Source organism: Pholcus phalangioides, unplaced genomic scaffold, assembly GCF_987345545.1.
Source record: "Pholcus phalangioides strain wild (caught in Gottingen) unplaced genomic scaffold, Ppha-v1.0 ptg000011l_1, whole genome shotgun sequence".
NCBI lineage: Eukaryota > Metazoa > Arthropoda > Arachnida > Araneae > Pholcidae > Pholcus > Pholcus phalangioides.
Window position 1 is genome coordinate 9,333,913 of NW_028301604.1, and position 17,868 is coordinate 9,351,780.

General features: G+C 36.3%; 1 protein-coding gene across 1 annotated transcript in view; it reads right to left on the minus strand.

Moving 5' to 3' along the window:
• Window positions 1-17,868, minus strand: part of HERC2 (E3 ubiquitin-protein ligase HERC2) — a 645,607-nt gene that overhangs the window by 472,332 nt on the left and 155,407 nt on the right. Inside the window, exon 23 of the mRNA XM_089238586.1 lies at window positions 3,491-3,646. Within this exon, the coding sequence (XP_089094712.1) occupies window positions 3,491-3,646 (156 nt within the window). The remainder of the gene's footprint in view (window positions 1-3,490; window positions 3,647-17,868) is intronic.

Below are 17,868 nucleotides of genomic sequence, written 5' to 3' on the forward strand. Positions count from 1 at the left end.
ATGCTCCTGGACAACAAGATGTCAATGTGCACAAAGCTGATGGTGTGGAACTCCTTTATATGCCTCCTAATCAACATCTATCATTCAGCCCCTTGATTAGGGGGTAAAGCAAACATTCAAGGCTCACTATACATGCCACTCAATGGAGATGATTGTACACACAATAGAAGATGCAAATCCATAAAATGTCTTGAAGGTATGGAAGAATTCCACCATCACTAATGCCATTACTGTCATAACTACAGCCGTGGCAGCTATTAAGTAGAAGACAAGTTCGCCGGCGCCTTTATGGTACGTCCTTCACATGCAGAAAAATTAGTAGAGGAAGCCTTGTCAACATATTCCAACATACTTGATGATATGAAGAAGAAACATCAAACAGAAATCACAATATCCTTTCAGAAAGCATCGCCAACAACCACTGCACCTTCTTTTACATTTCTCTTCTACCTCTGCGTCACCCTGCTCTTCTCATGATGTTCAATAAACGAGATAAAGAAAAAAACCCTATGGTTTCGGTTATTCGCAAATTTCCGTATTCGCGGTCACCCCAGGAACGTAACCCCTGAAATTACGGGGGACCGAATGTACATAAATCAGACAATTCAAATTGTTTGTCCATCAAAATAGCTTTACAACTGTTGACTTTAGAAGCATACTTCCAAATACATGAAGTTTTAAGTGACATGCAGTTTCTTAAAATGCGCAAGCTTATGAGAGGTCATATTGGATGGTAAAAAAACTGATTGAAAAAAAAATGGTTTTTGATTAAAATGGGTTTTTTTTGTTTAAATAGCATTTAAATTAAAAACAATTATGTTTCTGAAAAATCCGGTAAGGTTCTCTGTTCTTACAATGAAGTTAAAATCCATAGACATTAATTGTACTTTAAGAAATTTAAGTGAAAAAAATGTTTTGTTTTGCAGAATAAATTCATATCGTCAAAGTAGTTCGTCAACAATTGCAATAACATAAAGACAGAACGGTTATCTACAAACAGAACTTGTGCAAACTAATTCAATGGCATCTTATTCATTATCATAGCAAGGCCCAGAGCCTACAAATGTAGGATTTGAGTGATCTCATTTGTAGTCAAAAAATGCATAATGTTGCATGAAGTGAATCTCTTGAACAATTTCAAGCAATTATGAAAACAGGTATTCAAGGGTAGAACTAGTATATGAAGTTTTCAACAGCTGACTGATGCTAGGATGATTTCAGGAAAGAAAATTCAACTGCTTTTGCTGGGAATCAAACACACGTCCTCTCACTTGCCAGCACTCGACCACCATGCTACAAAAACCACAAACCTCTTCTTAGAGTTTGGGTGCACTGAACAGGATCGTACACGGACAGTCAGACCTAACTCAGGCCAAAGCTTACAACTGCTGACACTGCCTTAGATGGTGACTTATCCAAAGATGATGTCACTCTACATTATTTACACGAAGGTTATGACAACTGACTGATGCAAAAATGAATTCAGGAAAGAAAATTCAACTGCCTTTGTGGTAAGGTTACTAGACGTCTTTCCTGATGTTATTCCAAGCATCCTCCTATGTTTGGGAAAATTTACCCCTTTGTCCTCCTCTCTTCTTTTCAGGTTCCCAAAATTTATTTTTTTTTTGAAGACATTTTTTTTTCACTCTGAAACCATATATCTCTTCATTGATATAAGAGTTTTAGTGCGGTTTTTCCCCCACACATTTACACGCTTTGAACAATTGCAGTCAAAATTCCCAGAATACAAGAATCCAAGCTACCTCCAAGTCGGGCAGATGCTATGGCTCAACTTACCCCATTGTAGTATGAAAAAGACTGAAAAACAGCTCTGGAAGAAAACCACACCATCTGTTTTAAAAATACCATTGTTTGTTCACCAACAATAACTGCTGTGCACTGAAGTGAGGGGGGTGTTACCTCTTTCATTAAGAAAACAAGATACAAACAACACATTCATTGCTGATTCCTATGGCAAATTGCTTATGGGCAAAAAAGCAACACTCCTAAAAGAAAAAGCCCCCTCCCCCAACAAAGCTATGAGAGCTTTCAGAAATACCAATAAATAAACAAAAGACAAGGTTCTTGGCAAAACAAAACCTTGCCAGTGCCCCAGGAAAAATCAGCAAAGCAATAAAACTGACCAGATGGTGGGAACAATTAATTATAAATAAAGGAAGATGGATCAGTATTTGTTATTTTTTGTTTTTCTTCAGCGATTCTGATTCAATTGGGAAAAATTTTGATGACTGGGGTTTTTGGTGAGTACAGGGCACCATTTGTTGTGAAAATTAGGAAAAAAATCTTACCCAGACTGCATACAGGCATTCAGTTTTCGAATCTGGTAACCCTACTTTGCAGGGAATCAAACTCATGTCCTGTCACTTGCCAGGTGAGCGGGCCATATCATTTCGCTACAAAGGCCATGAAACTCTTTCCTTAGAGATTGTGTGCACTGAACAGGACTGTACATGGACAGCCAAAGCTAACTCACAAAGAAAGGATTACCACTGATCCTACTGATTTAAATATGCACAGAAATATTAAAAACATCTTTCAGAATTATTAAAAGTCACTCGAAAAAACATAAATATTAATATTTTGATTGCAGATAGAAGCCAAGAATGAATTGAAAAATCGTGTAACCCTAGAGTGACGTCGTTCAAACGACATGTGATCAGGTACATCACAGAAGAGAGAAAAAAAGGAAGAAAAGAAAAAGGAGAGCTACAGCATATAAAGAGAGTGAAAAGAAGTTTTTTATAGATATCGCCAAGAAGTGCAAGAGGTGATGAGTGGCCAACTGTTGTGATTTTTAATAATTTTTTGTGGCTTTGATAGTCGCAATTCACTGCTAATTTTTTTGTTTTTACGTGCTTCTGGGTGAGATGAATGTAATTTTTTCATAATTTTTTGAGGATGACACCTTCGGACCCAACTTTGCCAGGCCAAACCTCACAATTGTTCCTGGCGTCACCAGATGGAACCTTATCCAAAGATGATGTCCGCTATTTATACATATTTAAGGGCATTTTGCCTGTTGTGGCCTTGTATTCGTATCATCTTCGGATAAGTTGCCATCTGGTGGTAGTAGCAGCAATTGTTAGCTTTGGCCTGAGTTAGGTCTGACTGGCCATGTAAGGTCCCATTCAGCACACACAAACTCTGAGGGAAGAGGTTTGTAGTCTCTGTAGCATAGTGGTCTAGTGTGCTCACCTGTCAAGTGAGAGGAAGTGGGTTTGATTTTCTGTAAAGGCAGTTGAATTTTCTTTCCTGAATTCATTTTTGCATCAGTCAGCTGTCAAAGCCTTTGTATGAATAGCAGAGAATGACATTATCTTAAGATAAAACTAGTATAACACTACTAATGGCAGATGGTGAACATGTTAATTGCTTTGTAAGTTGAATAGGTTAAGCATTATGACATCAAAATGACACATTTATAACTTTTTGCTTTGAAGCAAAATATTTTACATGAGAATACACAAACCTGTTAAGCTCGAATGCAGAATTACAGATATGAGAGGCAAATTAGATCGAGTTTTAGAAGTCACAATATAAGCAAGCTTGAGATTAGGAAGTAAACTTGAAACCACATCTTGAACATATGTTTTCAGCAATGATAGCGCACCTACAACTTTCAGATCTAAAAGTAACAAAAAAGCTTTACACTAAAACAACATAATAACAAAATTTTGGCGTGTGCAAAATATCAGAAACTTGCTGATGGTTGTGTATTACTTATTATTCTTAAGTAGCACTAACTTTATTAACATTTCTTGATAGTTTTTAGAAAGTCAATATTTAACTTTAAGGCAGAAAGTTGCACTTTTTTTGTCCGTCAAGTCATTGTCATCAGAGCAGTTTTATCAAATTCATACCACTGCCAGTCAGTTTTTCAATACAGTGGAATCTCTATAACTGGACACGTGGATAACTAGACTATCCAGATAACTTGACATCTATTACTCCCTTGGTTTGCACTATGCTAATTTCAATGTAAGGAAAATTCTGAAAATTGTTGTTTGATTTAACTTCACTTAAATCAACTATGATTTGTCCCTTTCCCACAACTGGTTTTTACACTTACTCGTCTTATCCGGAAGTCAGTTCTATAATTTCATGAAAAAAAAGTAAAAGAAAAAGAGTTAAAGCCTGGTTAGGCACTAAATACATCATTTTGTTTTTATCATGAGTATCGACAGCAGTGAATGCAATGGCTTTATGCAAACTTCATATTTTGAAATGGAAAGTTGATATTTTTAAAAAACTGGAATCTGGTAAAACTTGCCAATGAATATGAAGTTGCACGGAACACTATTTCAACATTTGCTAAAAATAAGGAAAAGAAAAAATTTGTTAGCATTTGAATCATCTTATGAACTAAGCAGAAAATGCATAAGAAAATCAGACCTAACCGATGTAGATGAAGCAATTCTTTTGTTGTTCAAATCCACTTGATCTCACTCAATCCCATTATCAGGACCAATAATTCAAGAGAAAGCAAAAGATTTCGCAAAAAGTATCAATCAAGGTGTTTTCACTGCAGTTCAACTGCTGTCGTGTTGGTTTTTGTTTCCAGAGTCTTTGAAAAATAATTTCTCCGAAGATTCTTCTCAGATTTCGTGTGAAAAAAGCATAAATAGCATTACGGTTGAATCCATCGAGGATGAATTTGTGAACATTGACTCTGATCTTGTGATCTCAGAACTTTTAGAAGACGATAGTATTCGAGAATCAACGAACAGAGGAGCAAGTGCTTCATGTTATGAAGAAATAGAATCACACACAGAAAGTTCAGATGAAGAAGTATCTGCACCCCCTTGACATTATGCATTAAAAGCTGTAGGTGTCATACGTCACTTCTATGCACTCAGGAAAAAGCAGAATAATCGCGGAATAAACTGAATAGTGTAGAAAAATTTTTGTTTTCTCTTTGGAAGGAAAAACATATATATATATATATATATATAGGCTACACTTGAATATTTTTCATAAAGTACATTTTTTATATGTTATTGTATTATGAAACAACCCCGAATTAAAATTAATGGGAATCAGCATTTTATTTAATGTAATTGTTCAAATTATGTATACAAAAACGATCGGACAAAAATTTATAGTGAAACTCCAATAACTTGACATCCGCTTAAGTCGACATGTTTGTTGATACCTTTGGAGTGTCGAGTTACCAAGAGTCTACTGTACTACTACTTTATAGCACATCAACTCCAGTTACACTATGTTTCCAAAACTGTCCTTTTTGGAGTTGAAACATTTTTCCTAAAATTTATAGAAAAATACTAGACGAATCATTCCGAAATTTTTGTCATATATACCCTATATTGGTAATCACCACTTCCAGTGAAAATTTAGTCACAACTTCTATTGGGGGATCGACAAAAAATTTGATAAGAAAAAAAGTTTTTGATTCACTCTGTATCAGAAAAACCTGCAAATGACTTGCAACTATAAAAAGAATTGACTTTGTGCAGTACTTCTGAGCATTATCATGAGAATAGCACGTATATTCGTGAAAATATAAATATTTTCTATAAAAATCTTATCTCTCTTTGCATGATTTTTGTTTATAACATACCATATTTTCAACAAATTTTTACAAAATTTATGGAAAACATGACGCTATACATGAGAAATACTGTATAGAAATTTAAAATGTGACAAATCGTTAATCAATGAGATGAGAGTATTTGTAGTAAGTGATTACTGATTGGGCATGGCAAGAAATATAAACTTTATTTTTCATAATTTGATTGCTAGATATATAGTGCAACTTATATGAAAATTCAGAAAGATTTACACTATATTGTGAGCTGTAATTTCGAAACTTGCTCGAAGTAACTGAATAATAAGAGATTTCCCACAAATTGGTATATTATTATTTGCCGTTATTTCATTTTTGACTTTAGTTTGTTTATTTTGAAATCATATACTCGTGTTGTGCTAAAACACTTCACTTGCATAGCATCAGATAGCTCAAAGCATTTCGCTCATTCGCATAAGGCTGTGGGCTTATTCTTGAAATAATCAAATAACAGAAAATAATAAATAACCAATTTGTGGAAAATCCCTTATTATTCCGTTACTTTCAGCAAATTTCAAAATTACAGCTCACAATATCGAATATATCTTTCTTTTCACGACATTCAACTGGAATTTTCATATGAGTTGCATTATATATCTGAAAATAAAATTCATATTATGAAAATAAAATTCAAATTATGAAAATAAAATTCATATTATGAAAATAAAATTCATATTATGAAAATAAAATTCATATTATGAAAATAAAATTCATATTTCTTGTTCAAATACACAATTAATAATCATTTACTAAAAATACTCATATCTCATAGAATATGATTTGTCACATTTTACATTTTTATGCAGTATGTCTCATGTATACCATTATGTTTTCTATAATATCATAAAAATTGGTTGAAAACTCTGCATGTTATAATTATAAGCAAAAGTCATGTGATGAAAAGTAGAAATTTTATGGAAAACATTTATATTTTCATGAATATACATGATATTCTCACCAACAAATGCACAGAAGTATTTCACAAAGTTAGAACAATATCTTTTTTAAGTTGCACGTCTTTTGCAGGTTTTTCCAATAAAAGGTTGATCAGAAACTTTTTTTCTTATTTCAGTTTTTGTCAGTCCCTTAAATGACCTCGTGACTAAACTTTCACTGGAAATGATGAGTGCTAATACAGAGTATATATGGCCAATATTTTAGAAAGAATTGCCCAGTATTTTTTTAGAAATTCACAAGGAAATAACTAAACTCCAAAAAGGACAGACTTTTTGAGAAAGAAATTTAATATAATCGAGGCGCAATCTGTCACCTCAGGTCCAGCAGGGAAAGAGCTTATCTATGTCCTTCCCCAGGACAGGATCAGGTCTGATGTTGGCCTTCATGGTGGTAGACAGGCATCTTACCACTGAACCACTTGCACCCAATTTGACATTACTGGTACCACTGATAAACACACTTATACACTTTTCATGTCTTTATTTCATTTCTATATAGGCTAAAGATATTGTGGGTGGGAAATCTTGAGCTTATTAATATGACCCATCATTCGCGATGCTGCACATAACACAACATATATTCCACTAATAATATACAGATAAGAAAAAAATGATGGTTCATGTTATTGGGCTAGATAAAAAAGGTTTCATGGGGACAACAGAAGTTTGCGTATTCAACACAGTCAAAACAACATTTCTAATTTTTCTTTAGTCTGTTATCAAAGTTCAGGGAACTTTTTTTCTGATTGTCCACTTGGCAAGTTCAGTTATTGTTTCAGTTAGACTTTTCAGAACTCTTCATGCCACCACTTGCATTGTAAGCTTTCTAGAAAATAGAGGTTCATTCACAGTGAGTAGAAATGACTCTCAGAAGATGTGTTTGAAAGTTTGAATAATATTTTATCGCTACTAAATGATATTTCAGACAGTGAACTTGAGACTGAGGAGACTTAAAATGCAAGGCTGTACGTTTTGTGTCATTTTACACAATGAAGATCATGATTTTCTGCTCTGTACACCCCACAATACGTCTATTTTGCATATTTTCATTAAATCCCCCAGAGCGAGTGAACTCAACCCAATACAACTGATGCTGGCTTCTAGTCCGCAAGTTATGAAACCCATTTGCTCACCAATAAGGTGTTAAGCAAGATGACTCGCTGCGATGGATATATATATTTGTTTTTATTTCACAATAAGATTCTCTTTTCTTTTTGTATCCTGTGTATATAATATGGCAAGTGTAAGATAACAGATGAGATGGCATGGGGTGGGGGGGGGGGCTCAATTGCTTTTAAAACATACCTCCATCCTAATATGTGTACATTTATCCATCTTAACTAAACCCGAAACTTTTCTTCAACTCCCAATCCCATCTCGTCTATTATCACCATAAAATTTATTAATCGCGACAGTACCCAATTGTCTGGGGAAAATATGTTGTAAAAATTTTGTACAGTTTTTTTAACACAAAATAAAGTGTTCCAGACTCTGCCACAAAGCTGGGCTGGAAGAGATCTCGGCAACGGGATAAGTCCAGTGGCAAAGTTCTGGTGTTCATTCATTCATGGTATGAAAAAGAAGTGATTCTGGAAGTGACTAGTCTGAATCAAATGATACTGATGAAGAAGAAAGGAAAGTCCTGCAGTGCTTATGGACTGAGTTTGATGAATTTAGATCTCCTTTGGTCAAACACATGGGGACCAATATTTTTTCTTAGACACTAGCTAGGAACAGATTCAAAGAAAGTATGCATTACATACGTTTCAACGAAAAACAATCACTATCTATATGTCTAAAAATCCATAAATTTGAGCTGGTATCTGTAACATGGAAAAAATTTGTTGAAAATTGTGTATTGTGCTACAAACCAAACGAGAACCTGACTACAGATGAACTGTTTCCAACAAAAGCTAGGTGCAGGTTCACACAATATATGGTGGATAAACCTGATAAATCTGGAATAAAATTTTGGATGGTAGCAGATGTTGAATCTAAATACATATGCAATGCATTTCCGTATCTTAGAAAAGATGAGACTCGCCCATTAAAAGACAGTTTAACAGAAAATGTTGTTATGCATCTGTTGGATCCGTACTTGAATTCTGGGAAAAACGTTTTGAGAAACAATTTTTTTACATCAGTGCAGTTGGCCAAAAGACTGAAAAAGAAGAAAATCCATATTGTCAATACTGAAGAATGAAAAATACTGGTCAGAATGAAACTGTGAGCCTGCGTGAGATATTAATGTAGCGTCCTGATTGGACATTTGCGGAATAGTGCTATCCGATTGGTCTATTCGAATTTTCTTGTAATACCCGTCGAAATGAATTTAAGCCATGGTGTTGCGATCGGGGGTGTAGATTTATTATCGTTCACTAGTATATTTTTGAAGGCCCGAATATACGTGCTTTCGTAGAAATCTAGATCAACTGTGGACTTGACTTTGTGAAAAACTCTCGCTTCTTGAAATTTGAATTTATGGCCTTCTTGCCAACAGTGAGCGGAGATGGTCCATTTTTCACATTCCTGATTCTTAACACAGCGAGCGTGTTCATTTAATCTTGCTTTTATGGGTCTCCTTGTCTGTCCTATATAACCAAGAGAGCAATCACCACATGGAATGTAATAAATGCCCCATTGTTCATTCTGCGGTATAGCATCTTTAGGGGGCATGAAACCAAAGTTTTTAGTGGGCACATAGGTGCAACTAAACTTTAGCACTAAACTGTAGCACTAACAACCATAGATGTGCCATCTATGATTGTTAGATTAAACTTGTTTTTAAGAATCGGTTTGATCTTCAATGAGAGTATTGGATCGTAGGGTATGACTACACTTTCTCTGAGTGGTCTCTCTGTAATATTTTCTAGAGTGGTTCCTCGTGCCGGTTTCAAGAATTTTCTACTTAATTCGTCAACGATCTTGGTGTTGAACCCCCTGTCTATCGCAATTGCGCTGATGGTTTCAAGTTCATGGTCTAAAGTGTTCCGATCTGAACAGATGTTAAATGCTCTCGCTACATAGGTGCGAAAAGACGGAAGTTTCTGTTGCATGGGATGGCAAGATCTGAAATGAGGTGGTAATGAGATTGCGGAAGGCTTATGATAGACCGAGGTTTGGAACTGTGATTTCTGTTTCTTTACTAATACGTCCAAGAAAGAGAGTTCATTGTTAGTTTCAAATTCGGCTGTGAACTGAACGTGAGGGTCTATGTCATTCATAACGAGTAACAATTGTTCCAAGTCATCTTTAGAGCCGTCCCAAAGCACAAAAGTATCGTCCACGTATCTTCGATAAAATGAGAAGGGCACAACTTTCAATAGCTTACTCTCAAAGTCGTCCATATATATATCACACAAAATCGGCGAGATGGAATTGCCCATTGCTAGACCATCTGTCTGGGTGTAAAACTTGTCATCGAAACTGAAGGCTGTTTGTGAGATACATGTGAAGGTGAGATTGCAAATTTCTTCTACTTTAGGCTGTGAAAAATTGTGGGTTTTAAGTCGTCTTTCTAGACAACTGATACTACCACCTATGTGAATGTTCGCCATAGATCCGTGTAGGCCATAGATCCGTGACGAAATGGCGTTTGATGGAATTACGCTCTTTTTTGCATGCTCGGGAAGAGAGACACTGGTTTTTAACACTTCTTTCAATTTTCTCAACAAAAAGGTCACTGTAGGCTACTCACCGGACGAACGTCGAAGCATCAAACAACTGCAAAATGATAATAATATCGTAATATCTAGAGCAGATAAAGGTGGGCAAATTGTGATAATGCCTAAAGAGCAATATTCGGATTTGATGACACCACATATTTTGAGTGGTCCATATAAAGAATTAATTTCTGATTCTAGAACTGATTCTCACTTGAGAAAATTGAAAGAAGTGTTAAAAACCAGTGTCTCTCTTCCCGAGCATGCAAAAAAGAGCGTAATTCCATCAAACGCCATTTCGTCACGGATCTATGGCCTACCCAAAGTGCACAAACCAACACTATCTCTCCGTCCCGTAGTCTCTAACATTGGCACAGCCTCATACAAGCTCGCTAAATTCCTTGTCCCAATTCTCTCTCCACTCACTAAGTCAAATAATAATACAGTTAGAAATTCATCTAGCTTCGCTCAAATAATACGTACAATTGAACCCAAACAGCTCAACATGGTGTCTTTCGACGTAGTGTCAATGTTTACGAACATTCCCATAGGTGGTAGTATCAGTTGTCTAGAAAGACGACTTAAAACCCACAATTTTTCACAGCCTGAAGTAGAAGAAATTTGCAATCTCACCTTCACATGTATCTCACAAACAGCCTTCAGTTTCGATGACAAGTTTTACACCCAGACAGATGGTCTAGCAATGGGATTGTGGATTATCTTTCAGGGAAATCGGTAGTCGTGCTGGACGAAACCAAACAACTGTAATGCGGATATGTGATCGTTGGATGCAGGAGGGTACGACGGACCGACGTGTTTGATCGCATCCACCTCAGTGCACCACTTCACGTGATGACAGGCGTATTGTGCGTATGGCAGTGACGGATCGCTCAGCCACATCACGAACCATAGCACAGCACATTCAGTCTGTACCGCATCATCCAGTGTCTGCGCGTACCATTCGACGCCGTTTACAGCAGAGTGGTCTGTCTGCAAGACGTCCATTGCTTCGTCTACCCTTGACGCAGAATCACAGACGTCTCCGCCGCCAATGGTGCGATGAAAGAAGGATGTGGACGGCACAATGGAATGAAATTGTCTTTACTGACGAGTCACGCTTCTGTCTGCAACACCACGATGGTCGGATTCGAGTCTGGAGACACCGTGGAGAGAGGATGCTGAACAGCTGTGTTATGCACCGCCACACTGGTCCTGCACCGGGTATTATGGTATGGGGCGGTATTGGATATCACTCTCGCACTCCTCTAGTACACATTGCCGGTACTTTAAAAAGCCAGCGCTACATCTCCAAGGTGTTGGAGCCAGTTGTCTTTCCTTACCTTCAGGGCTTGCCCACAGCCATATTTCAACAGGATAATGCACGACCACACGTGGCACGCATTGTCCAAAGGTTCTTCGTCAATCGCCAGATTGAATTGCTTCCCTGGCCAGCTCGCTCTCCGGATCTTTCGCCGATAGAAAACATGTGGTCCATGGTTGCTCAACGATTGACCCAGATTACATCCCCAGCTGCCACACCAGATCAACTTTGGCAACGCGTGGAAGCTGCTTGGTCTGCTGTACCCCAAGAACACATCCAAAGTCTCTTTGAATCAATGCCGACGCATGTGACAGCGGTGATCTACAACAATGGCAGCTACTCTGGCTACTGATTTTGGCAGGAACCACACTTCACAGAAGTCTATAAATTTAATCATTTGATGCTTGGTCAACATGTTATCTACAAAATAAATATTGTTGCGATATCTCTTGTCTTTCTTGGTGTTGCAATTTGGGTGGCCAGCAGTGTATATGGACGACTTTGAGAGTAAGCTATTGAAAGTTGTGCCCTTCTCATTTTATCGAAGATACGTGGACGATACTTTTGTGCTTTAGGACGGCTCTAAAGATGACTTGGAACAATTGTTACTCGTTATGAATGACATAGACCCTCACGTTCAGTTCACAGCCGAATTTGAAACTAACAATGAACTCTCTTTCTTGGACGTATTAGTAACGAAACAGAAATCACAGTTCCAAACCTCGGTCTATCGTGAGCCTTTTGCAGTCTTATTACCACCTCATTTCAGATCTTGCCATCCCATGCAACAGAAACTTTCGTCTTTTCGCACCTATGTAGCGAGAGCATTTAACATCTGTTCAGATCGGAACACTTTAGACCATGAACTTGAAACCATCAGAGCAATTGCGATAGACAGGGGGTTCAACACCAAGATCGTTGACGAATTAAGTAGAAAATTCTTGAAACCGGCACGAGGAACCACTCTAGAAAATATTACAGACATATTGCAACATTTTTTTTTAAGAAATGAATTACTGGTAATTTCATTATTATACTCTATTGTTTTAATTCTTTGTGTATGCTTATAAATTATAGTCTTATACATTATGGAGACGAAGGATGCAAAAATTAAGGTCCTAAATGGGAACAATTGGCATACTTGGATAGATGATATTAAGGTCCTTCTCATGGATAGGGGTTGTTGGTCTTTCATAAATGAAACGGAACCTCCATTGGATGATGAAACTGCATCACGTAAAGAAGTATTGGATTATAATTTGAGAAAAAATAGGGCATATTGAACAATATACTATGCAGTTGATCCTCAGTACAGAAATTTGATAGCTAAAAATACTGATGGGAAATCTGCATATATGACACTAAAAGAGTACTTTGAGCCAAATACAAGAGCACATGTCATCTCATTATTAGATGAATTTTTCTCACTCAGATTTGATAAGAGATCAGAAACTATAGGGTTATATTGTGCTAGGTTGAGAAATTGCGTACAAAGATTAGAAGATGCTGGACATGCATTAGAATCTTTATATCAGAGTTTTCAATTGATGAGGTATCTCCCACAAGAATTTTCAGGAATAGTTCAAACTATATATAGATGGCATGAAAAAGATTTCCTCTTTGATAAAGTCGCTAAAGAGCTAGTATTGGAAGAAAATAGATTGTCACAAGCTAACAAAGACATGAGTAATTTTGAGAATAGTATAGATGGGGCATATGGGGCAACTGTTAAATGTAACAATAGAAATCCAAATGCCAAAACTAAGTTGAAGATCAAAAGAAAAATGACCAATTCTAAAAAACTTGGACCTTGTTACAGATGTGGGGAGTTAGGACATTTGAAGGTTAATTGTAATGTAAAAGTACCAAATCCTTCAAACAGATATAACAAGAAAGATTTAACCAGTGTTAGTAAAAGTTTCAAAGAAAAATGTAATGTAAAAGATAAGCCAATATTTGAGTCAAATGTAGAAGTCTTGCTTAATCATGCTAAACTTCATATAGATAAATTTAGTTGGTGTTTAGATAGTGGAGCAACTCGCCATTTTTGTAACAATAAAGACCTTTTCACTAACTTTAAGGAGTTAGAAGATGTAAATATGGTTTTAGCTGTAGGTGGAGTTGAAAGCCCAATAGTAGGTATTGGTGATGTAACTTTCCATGTAAGATTGAAAGGAAAATTGGTTACTATTGAAGTATGTGATGTACTATATTCACCAAAATTGAGACGCAATTTAATATCATGTTCATTGTTAGAAAAATGTGGTGCATATTTTATTGGTTGTAATGGAAGACTTAGCGTCTATACACCAGAGGATGGACAATTATTTTATGGTATAAGAAAAAATGATTTGTATGTTCTAAGGCCAATGTATGATCTTAATGGTAATTCAAATAAGGATTTTAACATTAATGAATTGATAACAAACAGTTGTGAAACCTCAAATAACTTCAAGAACGTATTTGGTGATACAAATGTCAAAAAAGAGAAAGAAATGTATAATTCTATTGCAAGAACTAACGATAATATAGAACTTTGGCATAAACGTTTTTGTCATGTGAATATACATTATTTGCAAAATACAAGTAAGAATTCAAGTGTTAGAGGGTTACCATTGTTAAATAATCCTATGGAAGAATGTGTTAGTTGCAAACTGGCAAAATCCAAGAGAAAACCTTTCAAACCTATTGACAAAATTAGATCTAGTAGACCTTTGGAATTATTACACATGGATGTATGTGGTCCAATGCCTACTGAATCTTGTGGAGGGAATTTATATTTCTTAACTATAACAGAGGATTATTCTCGAAAAGTGTTTGTTTTCCCAATGAAAAGAAAAGGAGAAGTTTTCCAACTTTTTGTAAAATTTCAAAAGAGACAAGAAAGGTTTCTAAATCTGAAAATAGTAACTGTTCGTACAGATAATGGCATGGAATTTTGCCATAATGAATTTGTAAAATTCTTAGACAATCAGGAAATAGGATATGAAAGGACAAATGATTACACCCCAGAACAGAATGGTGTGAGTGAACGCTATAATCCACATTTAGATGACTTTCTGATAAGAGCCAAATCTCATGAAGAGTTAGCTTTGTGTTTGAGAATAATATCAACTAGATTGAAAAATTCTGGATTACGCGTACTAGAAAAGAATACTTATTTCGTGTAACAAAGTGGATTTCTCGGGATTCCGTGTATATAAATAAAGAATTCATCCTTTCTGAAAAGAAAGTTAAGGCAATTCAGGTTGCCTCCATTCCAACCAATAAGCAACAATTACTGGTGTTTTTTGGGTTGATAAATTTTTACCATGAATTCATTCCTAATAGGATGATGATTGCAGAAGTATTGCATAGACTGTTTTATAACAATGTTCTTTGGGAAATGGAAAAAAGTTCATACAGATGCTCCAACTGTGCTGAAAAATTTAATTTCCTCTTACAGTGTTTTTGTGCCTTTTGATGACTCTCTACACATCATACTGTGATGCGTCTGTTTGGAGTCATCAAATGCCAGATTGAAAGGAGTCTCCCATTGCTTTTCTTCAAAAATTTTATATAAGTTACACAGAAGAGAATTATGTGCAAATCAATATGGAAGCATTAACGATCATATCAGGTGTCAAAGAATTTCACTATTTTCTATACAGCCATAGGTTCACCATTACTAAAATTATTTAGTAGGACAAAACCTACCCATGCTACAAATCTCTGAGATGGCTGTTAATGCTGAATGCTTAGGATTTTGATCTCGTATATTTTCCAGGAAGAAAGATAAGTCAAGCAGATGCTCTGAGCAGACTACCACAGTCCAGTTTTGAGTTTAGGGTTCTGCCACCCACTAAGGTCCTTTTTATGGAAGATCTTCCTTATCCTCTGATCAGGGCTGCAACTAAGAGGGATCAGGTGAGTCTGGTGCCTGGCGCTGAACCAGAAGGGGGTGCTGAATTCACCGTTTAACTTCTTCTACATTACAAGGGGAGCCAAAATGCCGGCTTGCCCCGGGTGATAAAATATTTAGTTGCGGCCCTGCCTCTGATCAGTGCAACAGATATAGCAAAAGTGACCTTGTGCAATCATGTTCTTTCCAGAGTCCTAAATTTTGTTTCAACAAGGTGGCCAGAGATAAAATTTAGTTTAGAATTCACAGCAAAACAAAAAGAGCTGTCAGTTCATAAGAACTGTCTACTGTGGGGAAATTGAGCGGTGGTGCCTGCGCCAGGGTGTTAGATGATTCCATGTGAGCTTCATCTCACTCATTAAGGATTGGAATGTATATGAAAAGCTTGGCACGGTGCTGTGTATGGTTGCTTCACTGCACCTTTGTAAATGCCACACAAGTTGTTATGCAACAATGGTAACATTTATGTTAAAATTAATGAAGTGGAAGTAATAGGCAGTAAAATTTAGCTTTTTGACTACCATCCTCACAAAAAATTACACGTGCACACCAACTCTAGGTATATAAAGTTTTCAAAAAGACTTTGACAAGGATCAAACCAATTTTGAAGCCATAAAACCTCTAAATGTTCTTAGGTAGATATGTGTTATGTGCTCTGGAGGTTTTACCATTTCGTATTGCAAATCAGAAGAGAGAAACTGATGATAGGTGAATATTTACAATTAATTTTCCCCCAATTTCATTGGTGTGATTCCTCCTGGATACTTGTTTTTTGCAGTTTAGCTACTCAGACAGAAATTGTTACCAAATTGAAGAAAAAGTTTGGAAAATCAATGTGATGTTTGGCAATTTAGCACTCATTGTTTGGAGAATTAGTGATTTAACACTTATAAATCAGTGAAATTTTCAATTAAAGATTGATAATTTGGTGACACATTTGTGATTCAAGACTTGTAATTTGATGTTTTTATTCAAACTGCTAATATCGCAAGACTCCCTTGCAATAATAGCATTTTAAACCCTTTATTTTGTGATGTCATTAGTGAGTAAGCATTTGTTATTTGGTGACATTGGAAACTCAACACTCAGTAGTTCATGACATTGACAAACTAATCTTAGGCAACCTCCACTACATGATCGATGGAAGTTATTATTGCAAAAACTTGATGAAAGGCAATGATTTTCAGGGATAAAATCTGGAACAGGAACTTGGCGTACAAAATCCAAAAATTCATTCCTAAAAAAATGTGACCTTTTCCTCTTATTTCATGACTTTTTCTTGTAACTTCCGTGACATCTTTCTCATTTCATGACTTTTTCTTGTAACTTCCGTGACATCTTTCTCATTTCATGACTTTTTCTTGTAACTTCCGTGACATCTTTCTCATTTCATGACTTTTCCATAATGGTAGACACCCTTATAAACATAGCATCAGATCCAGCGAGCACAAGAAATGGACAAACATGTGGTGCAAATATAGTATCTCAATAGCTATATATATATATATATGTATATATTTTACACTGCCATCTCAGAACCTCTAGTGAAGACATGAAGTTTGGTGCAGGCACCAATACTAATTTCTGTCCAGACCATGAACCACCAATATTGTATGCATGCTTTTGTGAATGTAGGTGGTTTGTTATCAAGTATCCGGTATTTCCTACATCAATATAGACCAGGAGAGTCACTGTAGACAAAACCAAGACTACTCCATGAAAAGCATCATTCTCCACTGATGTCGGATCCAGTGAAGGTGATCTTGAGACCAGTTTAATCTCTTTCTATGGTGTGAGGATGTCATTGAAATGCAGAACACTGGTCATGTTGCATACAGATGACATTCGTCATGCAGCCTTCGCGGATATGCATTGGACGATCATTCATTTGGCCAGCCTTCGAAAATTTGTTTGCAGTGACACCGATCTTTCTTTCAATGCTTCAAATTCAAACCAAGTAGGTAAGCTGTGTGTAATCTATGATGTTGTCCTTGTAAACACAAATAATGATCAGTACAAACAGTACTGACTCTTGGATGTCCTTATACCAGTCTTCACAATTTTATATCAATTCACTTTTATAGTGATTAGAATGGTGACTGATGACAAAACTATTGACTAGAGCTTGTGCTGTTTTATGTATCTACTTCATCAAACACAAACTCTGGCCATATTGCTACATTGCAATTTACTGTCATTAATGAGATGGGTTGGAATTGAAGGCGCTGTCTATTGGTGGTCACCTCAAGTTCGTTAGGGAACTATCTTATCTATATCCTCCCTTGGGTTTGAACCCCGGGACCGTGAAATAAACCTTCACAGTGGTCCACAAGCATCTTACGACCATGCCACTCGGGTGCTGTATTATGGATCTGGCCACACTAGAAAATACGTACATGGTATTGTTATGTGAAGGTGGCAAT